At 44.2% G+C, this 19,708-nt stretch overlaps 1 protein-coding gene across 6 annotated transcripts in view; it reads left to right on the top strand.

Moving 5' to 3' along the window:
- Nucleotides 1-19,708, top strand: part of abca2 (ATP-binding cassette, sub-family A (ABC1), member 2) — a gene marked incomplete at its 3' end in the record, with an annotated part of 152,895 nt that overhangs the window by 26,322 nt on the left and 106,865 nt on the right. For all 6 annotated transcript variants that reach the window (XM_032507550.1, XM_032507551.1, XM_032507552.1 and 3 more), the window contains 3 exon segments: nt 1,710-1,823; nt 5,737-5,958; nt 6,158-6,534. In XM_032507550.1, coding sequence (XP_032363441.1) covers nt 1,710-1,823; nt 5,737-5,958; nt 6,158-6,534 — 713 coding nt within the window.

Raw genomic sequence — 19,708 nt, 5'->3', positions numbered from 1 at the left:
ACCACATAAAGACCCAAAGCAGAGCTACCCACGCCCATGTTTATCCTGATGCTTGATTGTAATAAAGCATCAACAGAGAGAAGTTGACTCCGTCAGTATTTTAACATACACACCTGGGGTCAAGTTGGAAACCAGAATCACTTTTAAATCCAGTCCTAATCTAGTCCTCACTAAGTTTCAAATGATTTCACTGGAGTTAGTTATTATTTTTGTGTCATCAATGCCAAATTGAAACTAATTGGATGGGAATATACACAGATTTCTCACAAAATCACACTTGGAATCATATCTTGCTACTCAGTCATAATCTTATTAACCTTGAGTCCCAATAAGCTATATGTTTTTAGGCCTAATGGGAGACAGCCATTTAAAATGTAGGTAATGACATATAAAGAGCCTTTTTCCATGTCCACTGTAGTTTCTCAGCGTGCTCTCTAGTAACATCTGTCTTGTCCAGGTAGCTTTGTCATTTTCAAGGCTACTTTTACTTTTATACTTTAAGTAAATTTCCAAGCGTCTACTTTGTTACTTTTACTTGAGTAAAGAAGTTAAATCAGTACTTCTACTTTTACCAGAGTATTTTTTAACACAATTATCTGTACTTCTAATTGAGTACGGGAAGTGAGTACTTTTTCCATCTCTGACTATAGAACGTGAAGGAATTGGTCATTGTGTGACATAGTTTTAAAGTTTAATATTCCTACAAATTCCCACTCCTCATCATTCTGTGTAATATTCAGATTCCTTTACAATGTCTTCTTGAGGGGTGACCATGCTCCATCCTTCAGATTCAGCATAAACATAGAATAATATACAGAAGCCTCATGAGTTTCACCATATTTCATAAAGATTCTGGTACCTTTTAGGGCTGAAGAACTGAATACAACCCCAAGTAATAGATGGCGTAGTTGCAAATATCTGAAAAATTAAGACTGCAATGCCAAATTGTTGTACTACATCCTCAAAGGAATTCAATATGCCTCCAAGATACAATTCCCACACTGTAACAATTCCCTTTTACAGCCAATCCCTCTAAAAAAAAAAAAAAAAAAAAAGAGAGCTGGGCCACTTTTTCCCGGCTTTGGCTGGTTATCGGATGTGTTTTTGCCATACAGTTTGACAGACAAGCTTTGTAAGGGCAATCTTCTCCAGCACTGGAAAAATTGTACCAATGTCTGTTGGCGTCATTATTAGCCGGTTGCTTTTCTGATTTTGTCACAGCAGCACTGCCATCTTGGCCCTTTACAACTGCATTTTTGCTGGGGTGCATATGCTTCTTAAAATCTCCACAGGCCACTTACTTTTTGGCTTTCAACATTTTTAGCATCCACCATGTTTCTCCTCCAGGCTGAGCACAAATGTCTCTGGTAACGTATATTTAAAAGGTAAATATAGCAGTATACAACAGAGCCCACTTTCCATTAGGTCATGTGACTCCCCCCAACACAAAACTTTTAATAATGTTTTTTCTTGCATTTTTTTTCTTTCACTCTATATTCTGATGTCAAATCACACAGAAAATACAGTTCTATTCTGATGATAGGATTGATGCCAGCAACAGAATTGATAGAATCAAGAGGAATGATTCTTAGCAGCATCTGCCATCCACAAGAAAAAAACATTCTTACCAGCGCTTATTATACTCATGTTCATATTTTGTGTGTGTGTGTGTGTGTGTGTGTGTGTGTGTGCCTGTGCGTGTCCTGTAGGTGTACAGTCTTATCTTTGGTACATCTTTCAGAGATGGAGGAAGGACCCAAAGTTGGATTCAGGGGGCAAAAGGCACCAGAAAAAAACTTGGAGACAGCGTTCTTCATCTGGAGGTAAGTTTGTACACCTAGACACACTTATGCACACACCATATTACACACAGTGTCATATATTAGAACACCAAGGTCCAGTTCATGGTAGTGGTGACTGCTATTATGTGGCCTTCTTCTTGTAACTACAGTTAGTTGCATCACAAATCATGGTGAATTTATGGAGGTCCTGTAAAGAATTTCCTGGGTTTAGCTGTGTTCAACAATGTTAATACCAGCTGCAACAGCAACACTGGTATTGTTTTCACCTTGTGAGTCTGTGTCCAGATTTCTCAGACACAATCCTAGGACATTTTCAGCTCAGAAGCATATATACCTCCAAAACACGTCATGTTTTTATTTTTGTAAAACTTAAAACAGGGACACTAGAACTATAGCTGTCCTCATTAGGGGCTGAGCCAGGCACGGCGCCAGGATTCCAGTTTTGGATGGGCCAGACCACTTGTGGGTGGGCCTTAACATGTTATCAAATCACTGTTTAATCCAATACAAATGACTAATATACTGTTATATTATCTGTGCTAACATAATAGAGATTTCAATAGCTTGATGCTCTTTAAATATGTTGTAAGAAAATATTGTACAAAAGTTTGGTGTTTTGGGTCGGCCCTATCGGCGCTCGCACTCCTTGGTTCTGACCAAAGGGGAGCGCTGTGGAATCGCTGGATGCCTCATGTTAGAAGCCTATTTAACTAAAGGAAATAAATCACATTAACAACAGACACGGCGGCCATAACAAGAGAAACCCATGAGGGAAAAAGAACATCAGTAAGCTGGTATAGAAATAGAAATGCGCCTGTTGATTTGTAACGGGTTATGAATTGATTATTGTAATATATCTCATAACGATATAATACACCGAGTAGCCTTCACACACCTTACTGTTATCCCATCGTGGTACACATTTAAACTCGCTAACCTAGGCCTAGAAGAAGCGAACACGGAACAACTCATTTCCTCTTTTTCTCTCTGTTATGTTACTTACTTTCAACATGTAGCCTACATATTAATCGCTAGTGTTTTTAGGTCGGATTGCAGGCACACACACACTCACAAAATACAGCAGTAGTCGGCGGGGTTTGCGCTTGAAAATGTCAATGATTTCATTGAAGTCGAGAGTTACTGTAGGCTCTCTTTCAAATGTCAACAGACAGAGCGACTTAGACTTAGAATTAGACTTCTCTTTATTAATCCTTTTGGGATGACTCCCGCGAGGAAATTGAAAGTTCCAGCAGCAGTTTTAGCAAGAAAAAACAAATAAAAAATAGACAAAAAAAAAGACAGTCCTTGAGTCTGTTGGTCCGGCACTTGGGAAGGAGCAGCCTTCCACAGAACCGGCTCCTCCTTTTCCCTCAGCTTCTGCTCCACCTTCCTCCTGTAGCTGTCCTTAGCTTCCTTCACACAGTGTTTCACCTCCCGCTGTGCTGCCTTCATGGCCTCCCTGTCTCTGCTCCTGAAGGCAGCCTTCTTTCTGTTGAGGACAGCCTAAACCTCCTGTGTTACCCATGGCTTGTTATTAAGGTAACAGCAGACAGTCTTGCTGGGGGAGACCACGTCTGCACAAAAGTTCAGGTAGTCCGTGTGTCATCCCCTCTATGTCCTCACCATGCGGGTCGATCAGCACATCCCAGTCTGTGGTGTTGTAACAGTCTCTCAGGGCACTTTCCATCTCAGGGGACCACCTCCTGCTGGTATGAGTTGTCACCGGCTGTTTTTGGACCAGGGGGGTGTACAGTGGCTGTAGATGAACCAGGTTGTGATCAGACTTCCCCAGTGGGGGGAGGGGAGTCGCTCTGTATGCATCCCTCACTTTAGCATACAGGAGATCAATTGTCCTGTTGTTTCTGGTCGGACAGTCTACAACCTGGTGAAAAACGGCCAAAGTAGAGTCCAAAGTTGCATGATTAAAGTCCCCCGAGATGATCATGAAGGCCTCAGGGTGCTGTGTCTGCAGCGCTGCTGTGACAGAGTGAATCTTCTCACAGCGGCTGTGTCCGCTCTCGGAGGGATGTAAACACAGAGAGTAATCACATGGCTGAACTCCCTTGGCAGATAGTATGGCCGCAGGCTAACGGCTAGCAGCGCGAGGTCCCGGCAACATGAGGCTGTCTTTACGGAGACATGTCCTGGGTTACACCAGCGGTTGTTGACATACATAATGAGTCCCCCACCTTTGCTTTTTCCACTTGCCTGTGTGTCTCTGTTGGCTCTCACGGCAGTGAATCCAAGCAGGTCCACGTTAGCATCTGGTACAAGGTGGTTTAGCCATGTCTCCGTAAACACACCGTAGACATAAGGCGAGATGCAAGCATGGTGCTCCTATTTGGTGCTTTAATCCAGTGGACACTGGAAAAGACACGTTCAGCTGCACAGAATGTCATTGGCAGTGTTATCAGAGCTTTTAAGAAAGCATGGATATTTGGGATATTGCATATGTCCATCACTTTAACAAGACTTTTGAGATGTTCTCCTCTTTTTTTCTTCCTCTCTATGAGTTGCACAAACACTGCGAGCTCTGACTCTGTTATGGTTATGTTGAAGCGCTTTCCTGCATCGTTGAGTGTGGCCAAGCAGTTGATGTCATTTGTATGCAGGCTAGGGGCAGAGGTGGGTAGAGTAGCCAAAGATTTTACTGAAGTAAAAGTACTGTTACTTCAGAATAATATGACTCAAGTAAAAGTAGTTGTCCAAATAATTACTTGAGTAAGAGTAAAAAAGTACTTGATGAAAAAACTACTCAAGTAGTGAGTACCTGTTGAGTAACGTCTGATTTATTTCTTAACACAAGCATCTATCAGACAGACAAAAATACAAAATAATCATATTTAGGCAAACTATTGTTCATCCAATCAATAAAATAAATTAAAATTAATTTATTAATTACAAAATAGCTTAAGTGAGAGACTTGTCACATTAAATTTGGATGGATACTGCATGTGCAAAACATACTGTATGTAACCTAAAAGACAAACATCCACCTCTCCACAGCAGAAACTAAAACTACCGCTATGTTTCCTCAGGTTAGATGTTGAGTTGTTGAACGCTCACATGTCCGTTTGTTTTGGTCGACACAGAAGACGCCGCATAACGTAGCTGCTGTTTTGCACTATTCTTAAGGTAACCATGCTTTCACTATGAGGCCGGGGGGGTTCCTTCACGTCTGTGTTGCCTTGGCGACAGTTGATTCTTTGTTTTGCTACGACTGTAAGCTAACACGTCCCGCCCATAGATATATACAGTCTATGGTCCCGCCGCTGAGAACGAGTATGGTCACGTGACTGCACAACGCCGTTTGATTGGTGGAACACAGTCACGTGGTAGAGCCTTAAGCGGAAGACTCTCCCTCTCTGTCAAAATAAAACATACGCTGGGGTAAAAACAATGACGCGTAGAATACGTAGTCACTGTCACTCCTCACCCTTGTCAATGAGGTTTGAGGTTTTTGATCAAATCAACCGTCTCTGTCACTGATGTGGTGATGGACTGAAGGCTTTTAGACGTGAAGTCGGATTTACAGAACAGCGGCTTAAAAAGTACAAGGAGGAATATGAAATTTTTTGTTCTGATCTGCTGAAGGAGTGACTGTGCCTCAATCTCACTCTGCCCCCCCCCCCTCTTCTTCTCTAGTGTGTGGTAGAACAAGTAAGAGAGTGACAGGGATTAGCATTGGAGCAAGCGTCTCCCCTGTGCGTAATGACCACAGCCAGAAAGCAGTACCAGGAAAAGTTAACCCTCTCGCAGAAATAAGTAGTGGGAAATTTTTGAGAGGTGCACATCAGGCTACGTCGTAGGGTCTGTATCTACACTTACTTACGTACGTACCAACAGCGTCAATTTAACACCGGACCATAAATTGGCCTTTAGAGTGACTGGTCCTTAAAATGCTCATCAAATGAACTAATTTCATCTTCCACAGGGGGCCCTCCTGACTGGAGCCCTGCTGGAGATCCTCACCTGTGGGGAAGGCAGGGCCAATAAGCTCAGTAAGATCCTGTTGGTGCCTGAGAAGCAGGGACCAGTGCTGCAGGCCTATCGCAATGCAGTGTGCAGCGGAGGGGAGAGTCAAAGGTCAGAGCGCTTCAGACTGATGAGCCTTGAGCTGAGAGAACAGATCAACACACAGAGTGTCACTGAGAAGGTACAGATCAAACTTTCTTGGCATAAACAAAAGCATCTACAATAAAAAAGAAAAATCTGAAACTGATAGCGGATGAAGTCAAACAAACATGGTCTAAATCTGTGTAGTTTATTAATTTCACTAACAGAAGCAAGATTGAATCACATGATATTTGCTCACTAGGTCTCTCCCTCCACTCTTTCTTTTTCTCTCCCACCAGCTTCACCTGGAACAGCCCAACTCTTTGTTTTCACTCTCTAAGTCTGACGTCTGGGTCCTATTTAAAGACCTGGCTGATGTAGAGAGGCTCCTCAAGGATGTGGACCTGCTCTCTGGCCTGGCTCGCTTGCTGCCCAAAGGAGCCTGTACTGGTCGAACTCCAGCCTTCCACACAAACAAGACCTGGCTCCATAACACCACCACCTGGGGCCCTAACATGACTGACATCCCTGGAGTGAAAGGGGAGGAAGGAGCAGAGCGAGGTGGAAGAGCAGGAGAAGGAAAAGAGAAGGAGGAAGCAGAGAACCCTCACTCTCAGTTTTCAGCATTTGTACAACTGTGGGCCGGACTGCAGCCGATTCTCTGTGGGCACAACAGGTTAGTGAGGCAAGAAAAGGTGTTGAAATCATCTGACAAAATGACTGCAGTGAGTGGGACAAGCATAACTATTATGTTGTTGTGGAGAGAATGTAATTAAACACAGAAGTATCTTTTCAGTATGAAGGATGATTGCTATTTGGTTGTTGTTTTTTCATTATAACCATCATTTCTATACGTAAGAATAAACTGTACCCACACTATTAATTGCTGATTGCTAAAAAGACATCCAAAGGGACAAAAAACACACGCAGTCAGATGCAGGGTTGATTTTGAACTTTTGTGACCCTAAGGGACATCTTACACTGCCCCCAACACCCATACACCCACCACCCCTCTTGCTACAGTCTCATTGCCCCCAATCATTTTAATACACGTAAATGAAAATTAATGACTAGGCATACTTATTATCAATAAATCTTTTAACATACAAGCTAGCCTGTAACAATATTCCACAGCAAGAAGATTGCTTAGATGGAAATCCCCACAAGTTCTCCCCCACTAGGGAAAGGCTTCTTGGATAACTGCTTTACAGTCCAACCCAACTGTGGGAATACAAATAACAAGTTTTCATTACACATGCATTAATGTTGGCATTCATGTAGAATGATTATTTCTTACCTGTTTTTCCCCTTTTTATTCTCTTTTGATTTTTTTAGTTTTTCATCCAGAGAGGTATGATCGCTTCATCTTCCTTCATTGGGTTGTTGACTTTTAATGTCATCACCATTCACCAACGTTACCTGTAGATCATGGAAATTTCCTGATTGGGTCAAACGGTCCAAACAGGACCCTGTCCGTGACGAGCTAAACTGCCTTGTGTTATGTTATTATGCAATGACTGCAGTATAGTTTAGCTTTTCACTTAAAAAGCAAATGCACCTAAAAGAAATACACCCTGCGTGTGTGTGTGTGTGTGTGTGTGTGTGTATGTCTGTGTATGTATGTATGTGTGGATATATTGTAAGGCAGTTTAAGCTGTTCACAAGCCTATAAATTTAGTCTTGTATTTTTTTGTTAATTCTTCCGAGCCAAGTGTTAAGTCAGTAAATGCAACACGGCTAATGTAGATAACGTTTACCATCGCGAGACTTGTGATTCATTTTGTTACTTGTACGGCACTTGTGGCTCCCTGCATGGACACGCTAAAAACGCTGTCTGTGCCTGAGCTAGAGGCCAAAACAACGGCAGCGTGTAATCAAGAACAACATTGGCTGTTATTGTAACTAACCTGTTACCGGAGGAAGTAAAGTTTGCAAAGAAGATCCCTTGTCGTGTGTCTCATTATACCCACGCACCGCCATTCCACCGGAAAGTAAAGCACGACAACTGGTGTCAGAAGTGGGATCTTCTGCAAAACTTCTGTGAGTGAATCCAATCAAAAAGACAATATCCTGACGCATCCTGAGCTAACTAACAACATTAGAGCTAAACTACAACTCTTCACGGCTGTGTTGGAAAAGAGAAAAAAGATTGCAAAGAAAAGAATAGTCAATTCGCCGCAACACCGCCGTGCCCGCAACTTCCGGTACGTGCCTTTCACAATAAGAGCACCACAGGAAGGGCCCAAAAAATAAAATAAAAAAAATGACTGAGGAACTACAAGGCGCTACAGCAGGCGCTACGGCAGGCCCTGCAGAGGCGGGAACAACTCCTGAATGGTTGCAAGCTGTGCTGGAAAATCAAAATCAACAAACAAGACACCTTCAATCGATGTTGGCCCCTGTTCTTTCACACATAACGGCACAATCAGCTGCACAACCAACACCACCTTTACTCGTTACTGCAAAAGGAGGAGAGAACATAATCTCAATGCATTCTACAAGAGAAAGGCATGCACCTGACCCAAGTGCCCCTTTTGATATGACTACTAGACCAAGAGATCCTGCTCCCTTTGCAGCCGAACTAGAGGTCATAAATCAAAGATCTCAAAGCTCAGGCCCATCAAGGCGGGCTACAACTCTTGACAGCAGACGCAGAGAGATTAGAGATTCTGAGCGTGAAATCCAACACACGCTTGCTAACAATGACGAAAGGAGGCAAAATAATTCAGGAGCCTACTACAACACATTGTCAGAGCCCCAGAGGCCTAAATTAGCCACATTTGATGGAAATGAGGATTGGGACTCTTTTTTGATGCCGTTTGAACGTCAAGCCAGGAAATATGGGTGGAGTGCCATTGAACGAGTGGACAGGCTGCATGAGTGTTTAAGAGGACCTGCAGTGCGGTACGTCTGTTCACTACCAGAGCGCACAAGAGAAGATTATGTTCTCCTGGTAGAGCAACTCACTCAACGCTTTTGGAAAAACGACCCCCCAACAACATTAAGGAGGAAGCTTGGAGAACTCCGACAGGGACGAGAGACATCAGCTGAGTTTGCAGAGGAGGTGAGACGCCTTATCACACTTGCATATCCAGGAGTAGATCTCCAGCTGCAGGACCAACTAGCAACTGATGCTTTCCTCAAAGGCTTACGAAACCAAAAGGTGGCTTATGAAGTCATGAATCGTGACCCAGGCTCCCTTGTTGAGGCCCAAAAGTTTGTGGACGCCCATGAGCATAACTTCAAAGCTACTGTGGGCCGTGACAATGAAATAAAGAACAGAGCAAGACGCGTCTCATGGGTTGATGAAGGAGAGATGTGTGAAGATACTGCTACAATGTCCCGCAGGGTCCAGACCCCCCAGTATGTTACGTCTGACCAGTTTGCTGCTCTAATGGATCAAGTGAAGACCCTTGTTAACACAGTGGGAAACTTACAGCTGCAGGTTGACAATCTCCAGCCTACAAGCACAGGACCCCAACAGCCCAAAGCAGCCCAAACTTTTCTACCAGAAAGAAAACAAAATTATCAGCAAGTGCAACCCAACAGAGGGCGCTCTCAAACACCAAGCCCAAATCGTGGAGCAGCTGGCCCATGTTTTAAATGTGGGGAAAACGGACATTTCAGAAAGGACTGTGTAAGGCCACCCAGCCCAGTGGCTGCACGTAACCATAGTGGCAGGCATACAGACCACCTGCTGCAGTCAGATGGAGCCCCTAACTCAGATCCTCAACTACAAGGTCGGCAGATTGGCTGCAGCAAAAAGAGAGGTGAGAGTTTACAAATTCCCCTAACCATAAATGGCATTTCAACGCAAGCTGTAGCAGACACTGGAGCTCAAACAACTGTGATATCAGAGGAGCTGTACCAAAGTATTCTGAAGAACGAAACAGCACCTGCTGACCTACACCAGACCTACCTACTGAATGCAGGAGTTGGAGATGGCATGAAGGCTAAACATGGACTCACAGTGACCTTTCAAATCGGATCCAAGTCTATTAAGTGGGAAGTGCATGTTGCCCCAATAAGAGACTCTGTCCTCCTCGGACTTGATTTGATGAAAGCCCATGACGTTGTCATCCATACCCGTGGCAAGGTTTTCAGTGGAGGTGAAATTGTACCTCTAAAAAATCGTGCGAGATAATGGATCAGACTACTGTGTTGCTAGAGTGACTCTTGGAGAGACCACCATTATACCGGCTACATCTGAATGTGTTGTTTGGGGTGAAGTGGAGAACCCAAGGCCAGAGGTTACAGCAGTGCTCGAGCCTTTAAACATTACAGACAATGTAGCCTCTGGGAGTGTTGTTGTCACCATGGACAAAAGGGTGCCAATCAGGGTGTGCAATTTCTCTACAAAGAGAACGGCATTACCAAAAGGAGCATGCCTCGGAGTCTTAATCGAAGCTTATCCTGAACCCCCATGTGAACCAAGGCAAAGAGCAGCACCTAGTCATACAGAAGACCACACACCATCATTAGTGGTGGGGAGAGTAGCAACAATCTCTGACATTCCTGAACACCTCCAAGGCCTGGTTGCTGCTACAAGTGAGGCTCTCAGTGAGGAACAACAACAGCGGTTCATTCAGTTACTGCTCACGTACCAATCCATTTTTGCTAAAAGTGACTCTGACCTTGGTTACATGTCTGCTGTTACACACAAGATTGACACTGGGTCTGCTAGGCCTATTCGCCAGCCAGTGAGAAGAACTCCTCTTGGATTTCAAGGTGAAGAGGAAACGCATCTTAAAGCCATGCTGGAAACAGGTGTAATCACGCCATCAGCCTCCGAGTGGGCCTCTCCAGTGGTCCTAGTGCGCAAAAAGGATGGAGGAGTAAGGTGGTGCGTGGATTACCGCTGTTTGAACAATCTCACTATCAAAGATGCTTATCCACTGCCCCAGATTGAGGAATGCCTTGATGTTGTTGGTGGAGCTACCGTGTTCTCTACCCTTGACCTTCAGTCTGGCTACTGGCAGATTGCAGTGGATAACAAGGACCGCGAGAAGACAGCATTCATCACCAAATGGGGCCTTTATGAATACACCCGAATGCCATTTGGACTCTGTAATGCGCCAAGTACGTTTCAGAGAGCAATGGAGCTCATCCTCAGAGGTCTTCAGTGGGAAACCCTTCTCATCTACTTGGATGATGTCATTGTCATTGGCAACGGAGTGGAACAAAGCTTGGACCGGCTTGAGCAGATCTTTCAGAGGTTTCAAAGCTATGGACTAAAGCTAAAGCCATCCAAATGTCATCTGCTTCAAGAGGAAGTCCTCTTCCTGGGCCACATTGTGAGTGGCAAAGGAGTCGGGCCAAATCCAGCTCTTGTCAAAAATGTACAGCAGTGGAACCCCCCCCAGCAATCTGAAAGAGCTGCAAGCCTTCCTTGGGTTATGTAACTACTACCGCAAGTTTGTCCCAAGATTTGCAGAACTGGCAAGCCCCCTTCATAAGCTTCTCAAAAAAGGAACTGTGTTCTTATGGACTGACGAGCAACAAGCTGTTTTTGCTAAACTCAAAGAAAAGCTGACCACTGCTCCTGTGTTGGGGTATCCTCGTGCTGAAGGCAAGTTAATTCTCGATACAGATGCCTCAAACAACAGTGTCGGAGCTGTTCTCTCGCAAGTTCAGTGGGGGGAAGAGAGAGTTCTGACATATGCTAGCAGCCACCTTTCACCAGCTCAACAAAGGTACTGCGTCACCCGTCGTGAGTTACTTGCTGTTGTTCGTTTCACACGCCAGTTCCGCCACTATCTACTGGGCAGAAAGTTCCTACTTCGAACAGACCATGGCAGTCTCTCCTGGTTGTTCTGGTTCAAATGTCCTGAAAGACAGCTTGCCCGCTGGCTTGAAGAGTTAAGCCAGTATGACTTCCACATTGAGCATCGAGCCGGTAAGCAGCACGCTAACGCAGATGCCATGTCAAGGCTGCCAGGAGAAAATGTGGACAAATGCGACTGTTACCAGGCAGGGATAAACCTGTCAGATCTGCCATGCAAAGGGTGCAAGTACTGCCAGAAAATTAACCAGCAGTGGGCCAAGTTTGAAGAGGATGTTGATGATGTTGTGCCACTAGCAGTGAGGTGCATTGAGCCCCAGAGTGACACAAACAGCGATGGTACTCAGTCAGTGGGAGATCAGTCGCCTCCTCCCTTGTCAGAGAGCCCAGGAGTTAACTGGCTTGAATCCCTTAGCCCCGAGCAACTGGCAACATGTCAGAAAGCAGATTCTGACCTTGCCACCCTGCACAAATGGAAGGAAACAGGGACACTCCCCACCAAAGATGGAGTGATGCTCGAGAGCCCTGCAGTGAGGAAGTTCTGGCTCTGTTGGCCCCAAATCACACTGAGACAAGGAGTCCTCTATTACTCCTGGGAAAGAGTTGGAGACCAGCACCCAACCTTGCTGCTATTAGTTCCAGCGTCCATGCGGAAGGAAGTCCTACAGTCATGCCACAACCCTCCATACTCTGGTCACCTGGGAGAAGCTAAAACCCTTGAGCGTGTGCGTCAAAGCTACCATTGGTATGGCATGGGCGGAGATGTTCACCTTTTTGTCAAAAGGTGCCCGCACTGCAGTGCATGCAAAACCACAGGACCAACAAAAAGAGCCAAATTGCAAAGTTACCAAGTCGGAGCACCCCTGGACCGTTTGCACCTTGACATCCTCGGGCCATTCCCTATGTCTAGCTCTGGTAACAAGTACATTCTTGTCATTATTGATCAGTTCACCAGATGGGTCGAAGCGTTTCCTGTCCCTGACCAAGGTGCTGAAACAACTGCAAGGAAGCTAGTGTATGACTTCATTGCCAGGTTTGGAGCCCCCCTCGAGTTGCACACGGATCAAGGCCGTAATTTCGAGATTTCGCTTTTTCGAAATGTGTGCAAGCTCCTGCAGATTACCAAGACCAGGACTACCCCCTACCACCCCTCCTCTAATGGACAGGTAGAGCGGTTCAATAGGACCTTACTGCAGATGCTCCGATGTTATGTGAACCAGGACCAAAAGAACTGGGACGAGCAATTGCCACTGCTCACCGCAGCCTACCGCAGTTCGAGACTCACAGTGACAGGGTTCACACCCAACAGACTTATGCTTGGCAGGGAGGTCCATCAACCACAAGATATCCAGTCTGGTACAGCAAAACTCAAAGCCGAACCACTGGAAGGAGCGGATTTCCTCTACAATCTGGAAAAGGCTTAAAAGAGGTGCACAGCATGGCAAGAGAGCACCTCCGCGCTGCACAAGAGCGACAGAAAAAAGTGCATGACCTTCGAGCAAGTGAACATTCCTATGGTGTTGGAGACCTGGTGTTTGTCAAAGGCGACACGAAAAAGAAAGGACTAAGTCCAAAACTGCAAGCACTGTGGAAGGGCCCCCTGATTGTTGCAGCATGCCGTGGTCCGGTACTGTACGTGATCCAAGGTCCCAAACGCAGCACAGTAATGCATCATGACAGACTCAAGCCCTATGACAGTGAAGTAATACCAGTCTGGGTTTCACGCCAAAGAAGTAAAATGCTGCAGCAGTGCCAAGACTCAGACCTCCAACCAAATGAAGAGGATGTTCCTCTGGTGCCAATGCTGCCACTGTCAGGTGATTCAGGTGAGGCGTCACCTTCCAATGGTCCAGGCGAGGTATCCCAGCCCAAGGGTCCAAACAGGGTGTCCCAGCCCCAGGGTCCGGGGTGCCAGTCAGGAAGAAGACAAGTTGATACAAACTCTTCGGAAAAAACTGTTAAAACATCTAGTGGTCGCATAGTAAACCGACCAGATAGGTTCAGACATTAGTTATAAGTTACGTTAAGCTAAAAGTTATGAGTTGACGTTAAATGTCCACACTTAAGACTGTGATTTGTGTTTTATTGCCTTTATGGCATAAGCTCTTTCAGTAATTTGTGTTAAGTTTACTGTAATTACTTATTTCTAATTAATTTTCCCTACATTACCTGAACTGAAGAGACTCAGTATTTTCAAAAGGGGGGCTAGTGTAAGGCAGTTTAAGCTGTTCACAAGCCTATAAATTTAGTCTTGTATTTTTTTGTTAATTCTTCCGAGCCAAGTCTTAAGTCAGTAAATGCAACACGGCTAATGTAGATAACGTTTACCATCGCGAGACTTGTGATTCAGTTTGTTAGTTGTACGGCACTCGTGGCTCCCTGCATGGACACGCTGAAAATGCTGTCTGTGCCTGAGCTAGAGGCCAAAACAATGGCAGCGTGTAATCAAGAACAACATTGGCTGTTATTGTAACTAACCTGTTACCGGAGGAAGTAAAGTTCGCAAAGAAGATCCCTTGTCGTGTGTCTCATTATACCCACGCACCGCCATTCCACCGGAAAGTAAAGCACGACAATATATATGTGTGTGTGTATGTCTGTGTATGTATGTATGTGTGTGTATATATATATATGTGTGTGTGTGTGTGTGTGTGTGTGTGTGTGTGTGTGTGTGTGTGTGTGTGTATGTGTATATCTATATCTGGGAAAATGGCCCTGGTCAAAAATCTATGTATAATGGGAAACATGTTCACTTGTAGCAACAAATCCACAGAGAATTTTCTCAGGAATTAGTGGGGACCAAACCAGAGCTAAATGCATAGTGAATCTTGGACTTGAACTCATTAGGCGGGCACAAACACCAGTGAAATTTATTAAAAAACTGACAAATAGATAAATGGCAATAACAAATAAAATAGTGAGGAAGGAGTAAAAACATGAATAAAATAGAAGATGTGATTTAATTAAATAAAAACATCCATTAAACATTCTAATGAAAGCCAGACTAATAACTACATTAGAAGTTTCTATTCAAAGATATTAGCACTTCACCTGCTCTCCAGTGACGTGCGGTGATGTCAGTAAGAGGGTAGGCACTGAGTTATGAAATGCAGATTACCTAATTTATTGTTTAGGCTAATAATCAAAACGTTACGCACAAGCGCGGCACACACGCGCGTTCGATAGCAAGACATTTCCAATTAATCTATCAATCAAAATCAATCTAATGTAATTATATAACCCTTTACAGCAACCAGCAGGCTACGGTGCTTAACAGAATGAGTATAATGACATTATCCAATAGAAAGAGTGAACATAGCAAACAGTAAAATCAGAAAAAGTCTCAAAGAAACAAAAGAATGAAACTGTCCCACCACAGCTACGTATTAAAAGCCAGATTCAACAGATATGTCTTGAATTTGGACCTAAAAAGAGCGACATCTGTAACAGTGTGAATATCGGGGGGTAACTCTTTCCAGAGTCTCGGGGAAGCAACCGCAAAAGCCTGACCCCCCCCCCCCCCCCACCGTTTATACCTGGACCTTAGGACTTCAAAAACCAGCTGATTTGAAGACCGCAATGACAGTGTGTTCCCGCAAAGTTAAGATTTCAGACAAATACTCTGGGTGACATATTTTTTCTCTCTCTCTCTCTCTCTCTCTCTCTCTCTCTCTCTCTCTCTCTCTCTCTCTCTCTCTCTCTCTCTCTCTCTCTCTCTCACACACACACACGTTAATGTCCAGCATCAGAATGCAAGTTATGAAACCATCTTTGTTCTAATTATTGCAGAGCGGCCAATTATGTTTGTCAGTCCCAGTCAGAAACATTGAAAACACACACTGCTCAACTGAATATGAAGGCAGATGGCTAGCAGCATTAGTTCAATCACACTAAACCCAAAATAGTTTCTGACTCACCAATCGGTAGATTTGTACATAAAATCCATCCGACGCTTCCTCGTGAAGGCGTCGATCCCAGCGTTGTAAAACTCGTCTTTACGGGGCTTTAGTTTGCATAGTCTCTGACTCGGCGAGGGCTGAAAGACGTGCTGGCCCGGTCCGGTTCCGACTGGATGTTTTGATCCGTTTCAGGGTGGACAATGTGCCAAGCTGTAGTTGCCGGTATTATATGAGCTGACGGTTTTTCCTGCTTGGTTAAAGCTGCGGGCAGGTTGTTCAGATCCAGGACCCCGTAGAGGTCCCGCCGCTCACTGTTAGCACGGCCACATAGCCACATCTCTTATTCCATACCAGTCAGTTTGAAACGATGCGACGAGTATTTGTCCCTTTTGCTGCAGTAGTCCATCTAAGGCTGGCGTAGACCTCCATCTTGCTATTAGTTCTTTTTTTGAATTAAGTTCGAGTTTAGAGGAGTTCCTCACCGCTGTGATATCGGCAGACCCGCTGCTGTTATTTTGACTTTGAATTTCGCGGGGATTGCGTTTACAATGTAGCTGGTGTAATGACGTCAGCTACGCAAAGGGACAGTAATATCTCGATTTTAATTGGTTCATGTTTGATATCTAACGGAGACGATTACTGGCATAACACATTTACGTACAAAGGCACGGCAGAGTTGTGCCTTTTGACGTACATGTTAAAGAATACAGGATCGAAGTGCGCATGCGCAACATTGGCTAATCGCTTGAATGGGCAGTAAAGGCACTGCTTATTCTGAATTTTTTTCTTTTTGATTATGCGTAACTGCTACATTTGTCATCGTACCGTGTAAATAATTGGAACAACACACATATAAATCACAAGAATAAACAGTAAAAATACAAATACAAGTTTATAATACATTTATTTAATAAACATTTTTATGCTTGAATTTTGGCAAGGTAGGCACTGCCTACCCTGCCTACCCTGACTGCAAGTCACTGCTGCTCTCAGATCTTCAGGCAGACTGAAGACTGACTTTTTATCTTGCTCTTTGGAACAGAGGAATCCAACATTGGGACATCTACCGTCTGCTGCTGTTGTTGTCGGAAAAAATACATAGACAGTATGTTTACTTGAAACTTGCCTCACCAGCCTTGTCGTGCATTCAAAGGTATTTTAAAATACCCTTTTCCCATCTAGTGGTTGTTTTTGTCATTGACCAGCAATTTACTGGTAAAATATATATATTTATTTTAATGTTTTTAAAGTATCGGTTTAGGCAACGTTTAGACCAAGAAATTGGTCATGTAATGCAACATTAAACTATATCTACAAATAAACTTACGTGAAGGGGCTTTCACTGAGCCTGCACGGGCAGCATACTGTACATCAATCACATGAGTGGGATTGAGGCAGAAACCAATAGTAGGTACAGAAGGGAAACACCTATTTCCCTCAAAAGCTGTCAACTCAAGTAGATGGAAGGAGACTGGTGATAGTGAAAATGTACCCATTGCTTTTTCCTCTAGAAAATCCATACCTCACCACACCAGCCACCTCTGCCCCTAGGGAAAGGGTTTTTCAACCACAGCGGACATTGTGACTTTGCAAATATCTCAGCTTCTTGGCCATGAATGTGGCCATGTTGATTTTTCTCGTCGCACAAAGCATTTTTTAAGATGGAAATTAGTAAATTTCCTTTTGTAAACTCACATTGGTTGCTATTTGTTTTATATCAATGTCCAGTGGTGATGTAGAGGGAGGAGTGCTTTTAGAATTTAAACCTTGCACACGTTAGAATTGGGGGGGCCACCTTTCATACGAACAGGGCATTAAATTAACACCCGACCACCCGCCAAATGCGGGTGAATTTTGCAATTGGCAAGTAACACTGTCCTTCTACCTGCCGCGTTGGTTGGTAGCCAATGAGAATTGAGTGATTCAGACACGTAACTATCAGTAAGAAGGGTACACAGTTGCTTACTGGCCCGGACAAATCAGGGGCCCGCATCACTGGAAGTCAGTAGGCTCGTTTGAGATGAACTGCGCCTCGCCTGTAAAGTGGACGAGAGCAGGCGGCAGCAGCTGGGGGTGGGGACAAAAAGCTGCGGTAAAGTCGGACAGTTTCCATCCGATTCCAGCAGCCTTCAGGCTGGACACGAAGTGACAAAAACACTGTGGTGCGATTCTGATTTAATAAAATATAATCAGACCATAGACCGTATATTATTGATAATAATATTAATTAATATTAACGGTCTATGAATCAGACCCACATATCAGCTGGTAAACAGTCTCCAGTAGTTTTAATTATGACAGAGTAGCTCTCAAAGTGCTCTACATGCGATCTGTTGCTGATTTTATTTAACAACACACTGGAGATGATCCGTGATCTGGTCCGATTTAGTCTCTCTGACTTCTAAACGTAACTATCAGCCACACAACATCAGAATCAGAATCAGCTTTATTTGCTGATTTGATTTTTTATTAGGTATGAGGACACATGGAGGGCACACATAGGAGATATTTTTCTTTGGAGCATCCTTACTCACACTGTGCTTACACACACAAAACAACCAAAACAAAATTATACACACTGATATATACACAATATATACATTCTCTAAACGAAAACAATATAGAGGCATGAGTGCAATGAAGAGATCAATAAAATTATTTAAATGTGGAGCTTAGTGCAAAGGGTACTGGGATAAATAGTATTATGTTATTGTATTACAATATGAACATATGAACAGTTATGTACAAGGAAATGAGAATGTTGAATAAATAAAAAAATAAGTGAGATGTGAGAATGGGAATGATGAATAATACTAAATAAGTGGAATAATAAGTGGAACCAGTGAACAGGTGCTGTAGAGGCAGAACTTGTGTTTTGTACAGAATAAGTCTTTAAATCAGACAAATAGCAGTTAAAATCCCCGCGATTCAAAAACAATAAAAAGTTTATATAAAACGTCATCATGTTGTAAACCACTCAGGTGTTAAATCAGCTGAGAAGCCGGCGTTTCCCAGCATGCTCTGGGTCCTTCTGGGTCCGCCTGGCTCTTGCAGTTGGTGAAAAGCAATTGCGCCGCCTGCGTCTCAGAACTGCGTCCGCCTTGCTCTCGTGAGATTTCCGTTGCCCACGTGTGCATGACGTCAGAGCAAGTCGGGATCAAGTCGGACACAAATCTAACCGGCATGCAATGGGCGCCGATCGCCGGTGATCGATTCTGCACAGACCTGGCTCATCTCGAACGAGCCTATTCCCAGCAGTCCCACGTGCAGCCACTGACCAATCAGGAGTGAGAACGGGTCGAATTAATTTCCTTGTTTCTGTTGTTTCCTTGTTGCTGTTGTTTCAATCCTGTCGGCTTGCTGCAGCAGGCGGGGCTGCTACTCCGTTCCCTCTGCGACTGACGCACACACACACACACACACACACACACACGGTGGATGCAGGAAAAACCGCTGATTAGATGGACAGTATGATCTAAATTAAGGACAGCTAATTCCAATAAGGACTTTATCCATCTGTATCATTGTGTGTCCCAGCCCCCCTACTACAGCAACGGCGCAATGTCCACGAGTCGGCTCATAGAGACACAGCAATTCCTGTTTTTCACCTTTTATGAGGCAAAAAAGTGGCTGGTAAAAAGGGACAGTGGCGGGTGGACTGTGACAGGTGGTCAAAAAATGTAACTTCATGCCCTGCACATGAAGGTGTTTGTGGGCTTAAAGGTGCCCTGCCACACAAAACCATTTTTAATTGCAATTTTGAAATCTTTCAAGTCCATATGTGTTTGTGTTATGTGGTGAATGTGAAAATGAACTGCTACCTCCTCTGTCAGCTCTAGCCACTGAAAAGAAATAAGCAGAGAAATCAGGTCAGTTACAAAATGCTGATCAGTTTGACGTCATGTTGCCTGAGCTCATTACTATTCATGAGCTCGCCTAGTTGCACCCAGCAGGATACTGACAGCCAGGCTCTCATTAGCTAGCTGTTAGCCAATCGGAGTCAAGCATCTTTGCTTGTTAAATCTTCCTGCAGGCTTTCTGTACCACGCTAGAATGGCTTGAAACAATTTAACCAAGGCATTTTTAGAGTCCTTGGTAGAACTTCAGACAATACCACAAAGTAATGAGATACGGGTGGCAGGGCACCTTTAAAATTCTGCCCCCAAGTG

This window comes from Etheostoma spectabile, unplaced genomic scaffold (genome assembly GCF_008692095.1).
Source record: "Etheostoma spectabile isolate EspeVRDwgs_2016 unplaced genomic scaffold, UIUC_Espe_1.0 scaffold00003242, whole genome shotgun sequence".
In the NCBI taxonomy this organism is placed as follows: Eukaryota; Metazoa; Chordata; class Actinopteri; order Perciformes; family Percidae; genus Etheostoma; species Etheostoma spectabile.
This window is presented reverse-complemented; position numbering and strand designations above follow the sequence as displayed.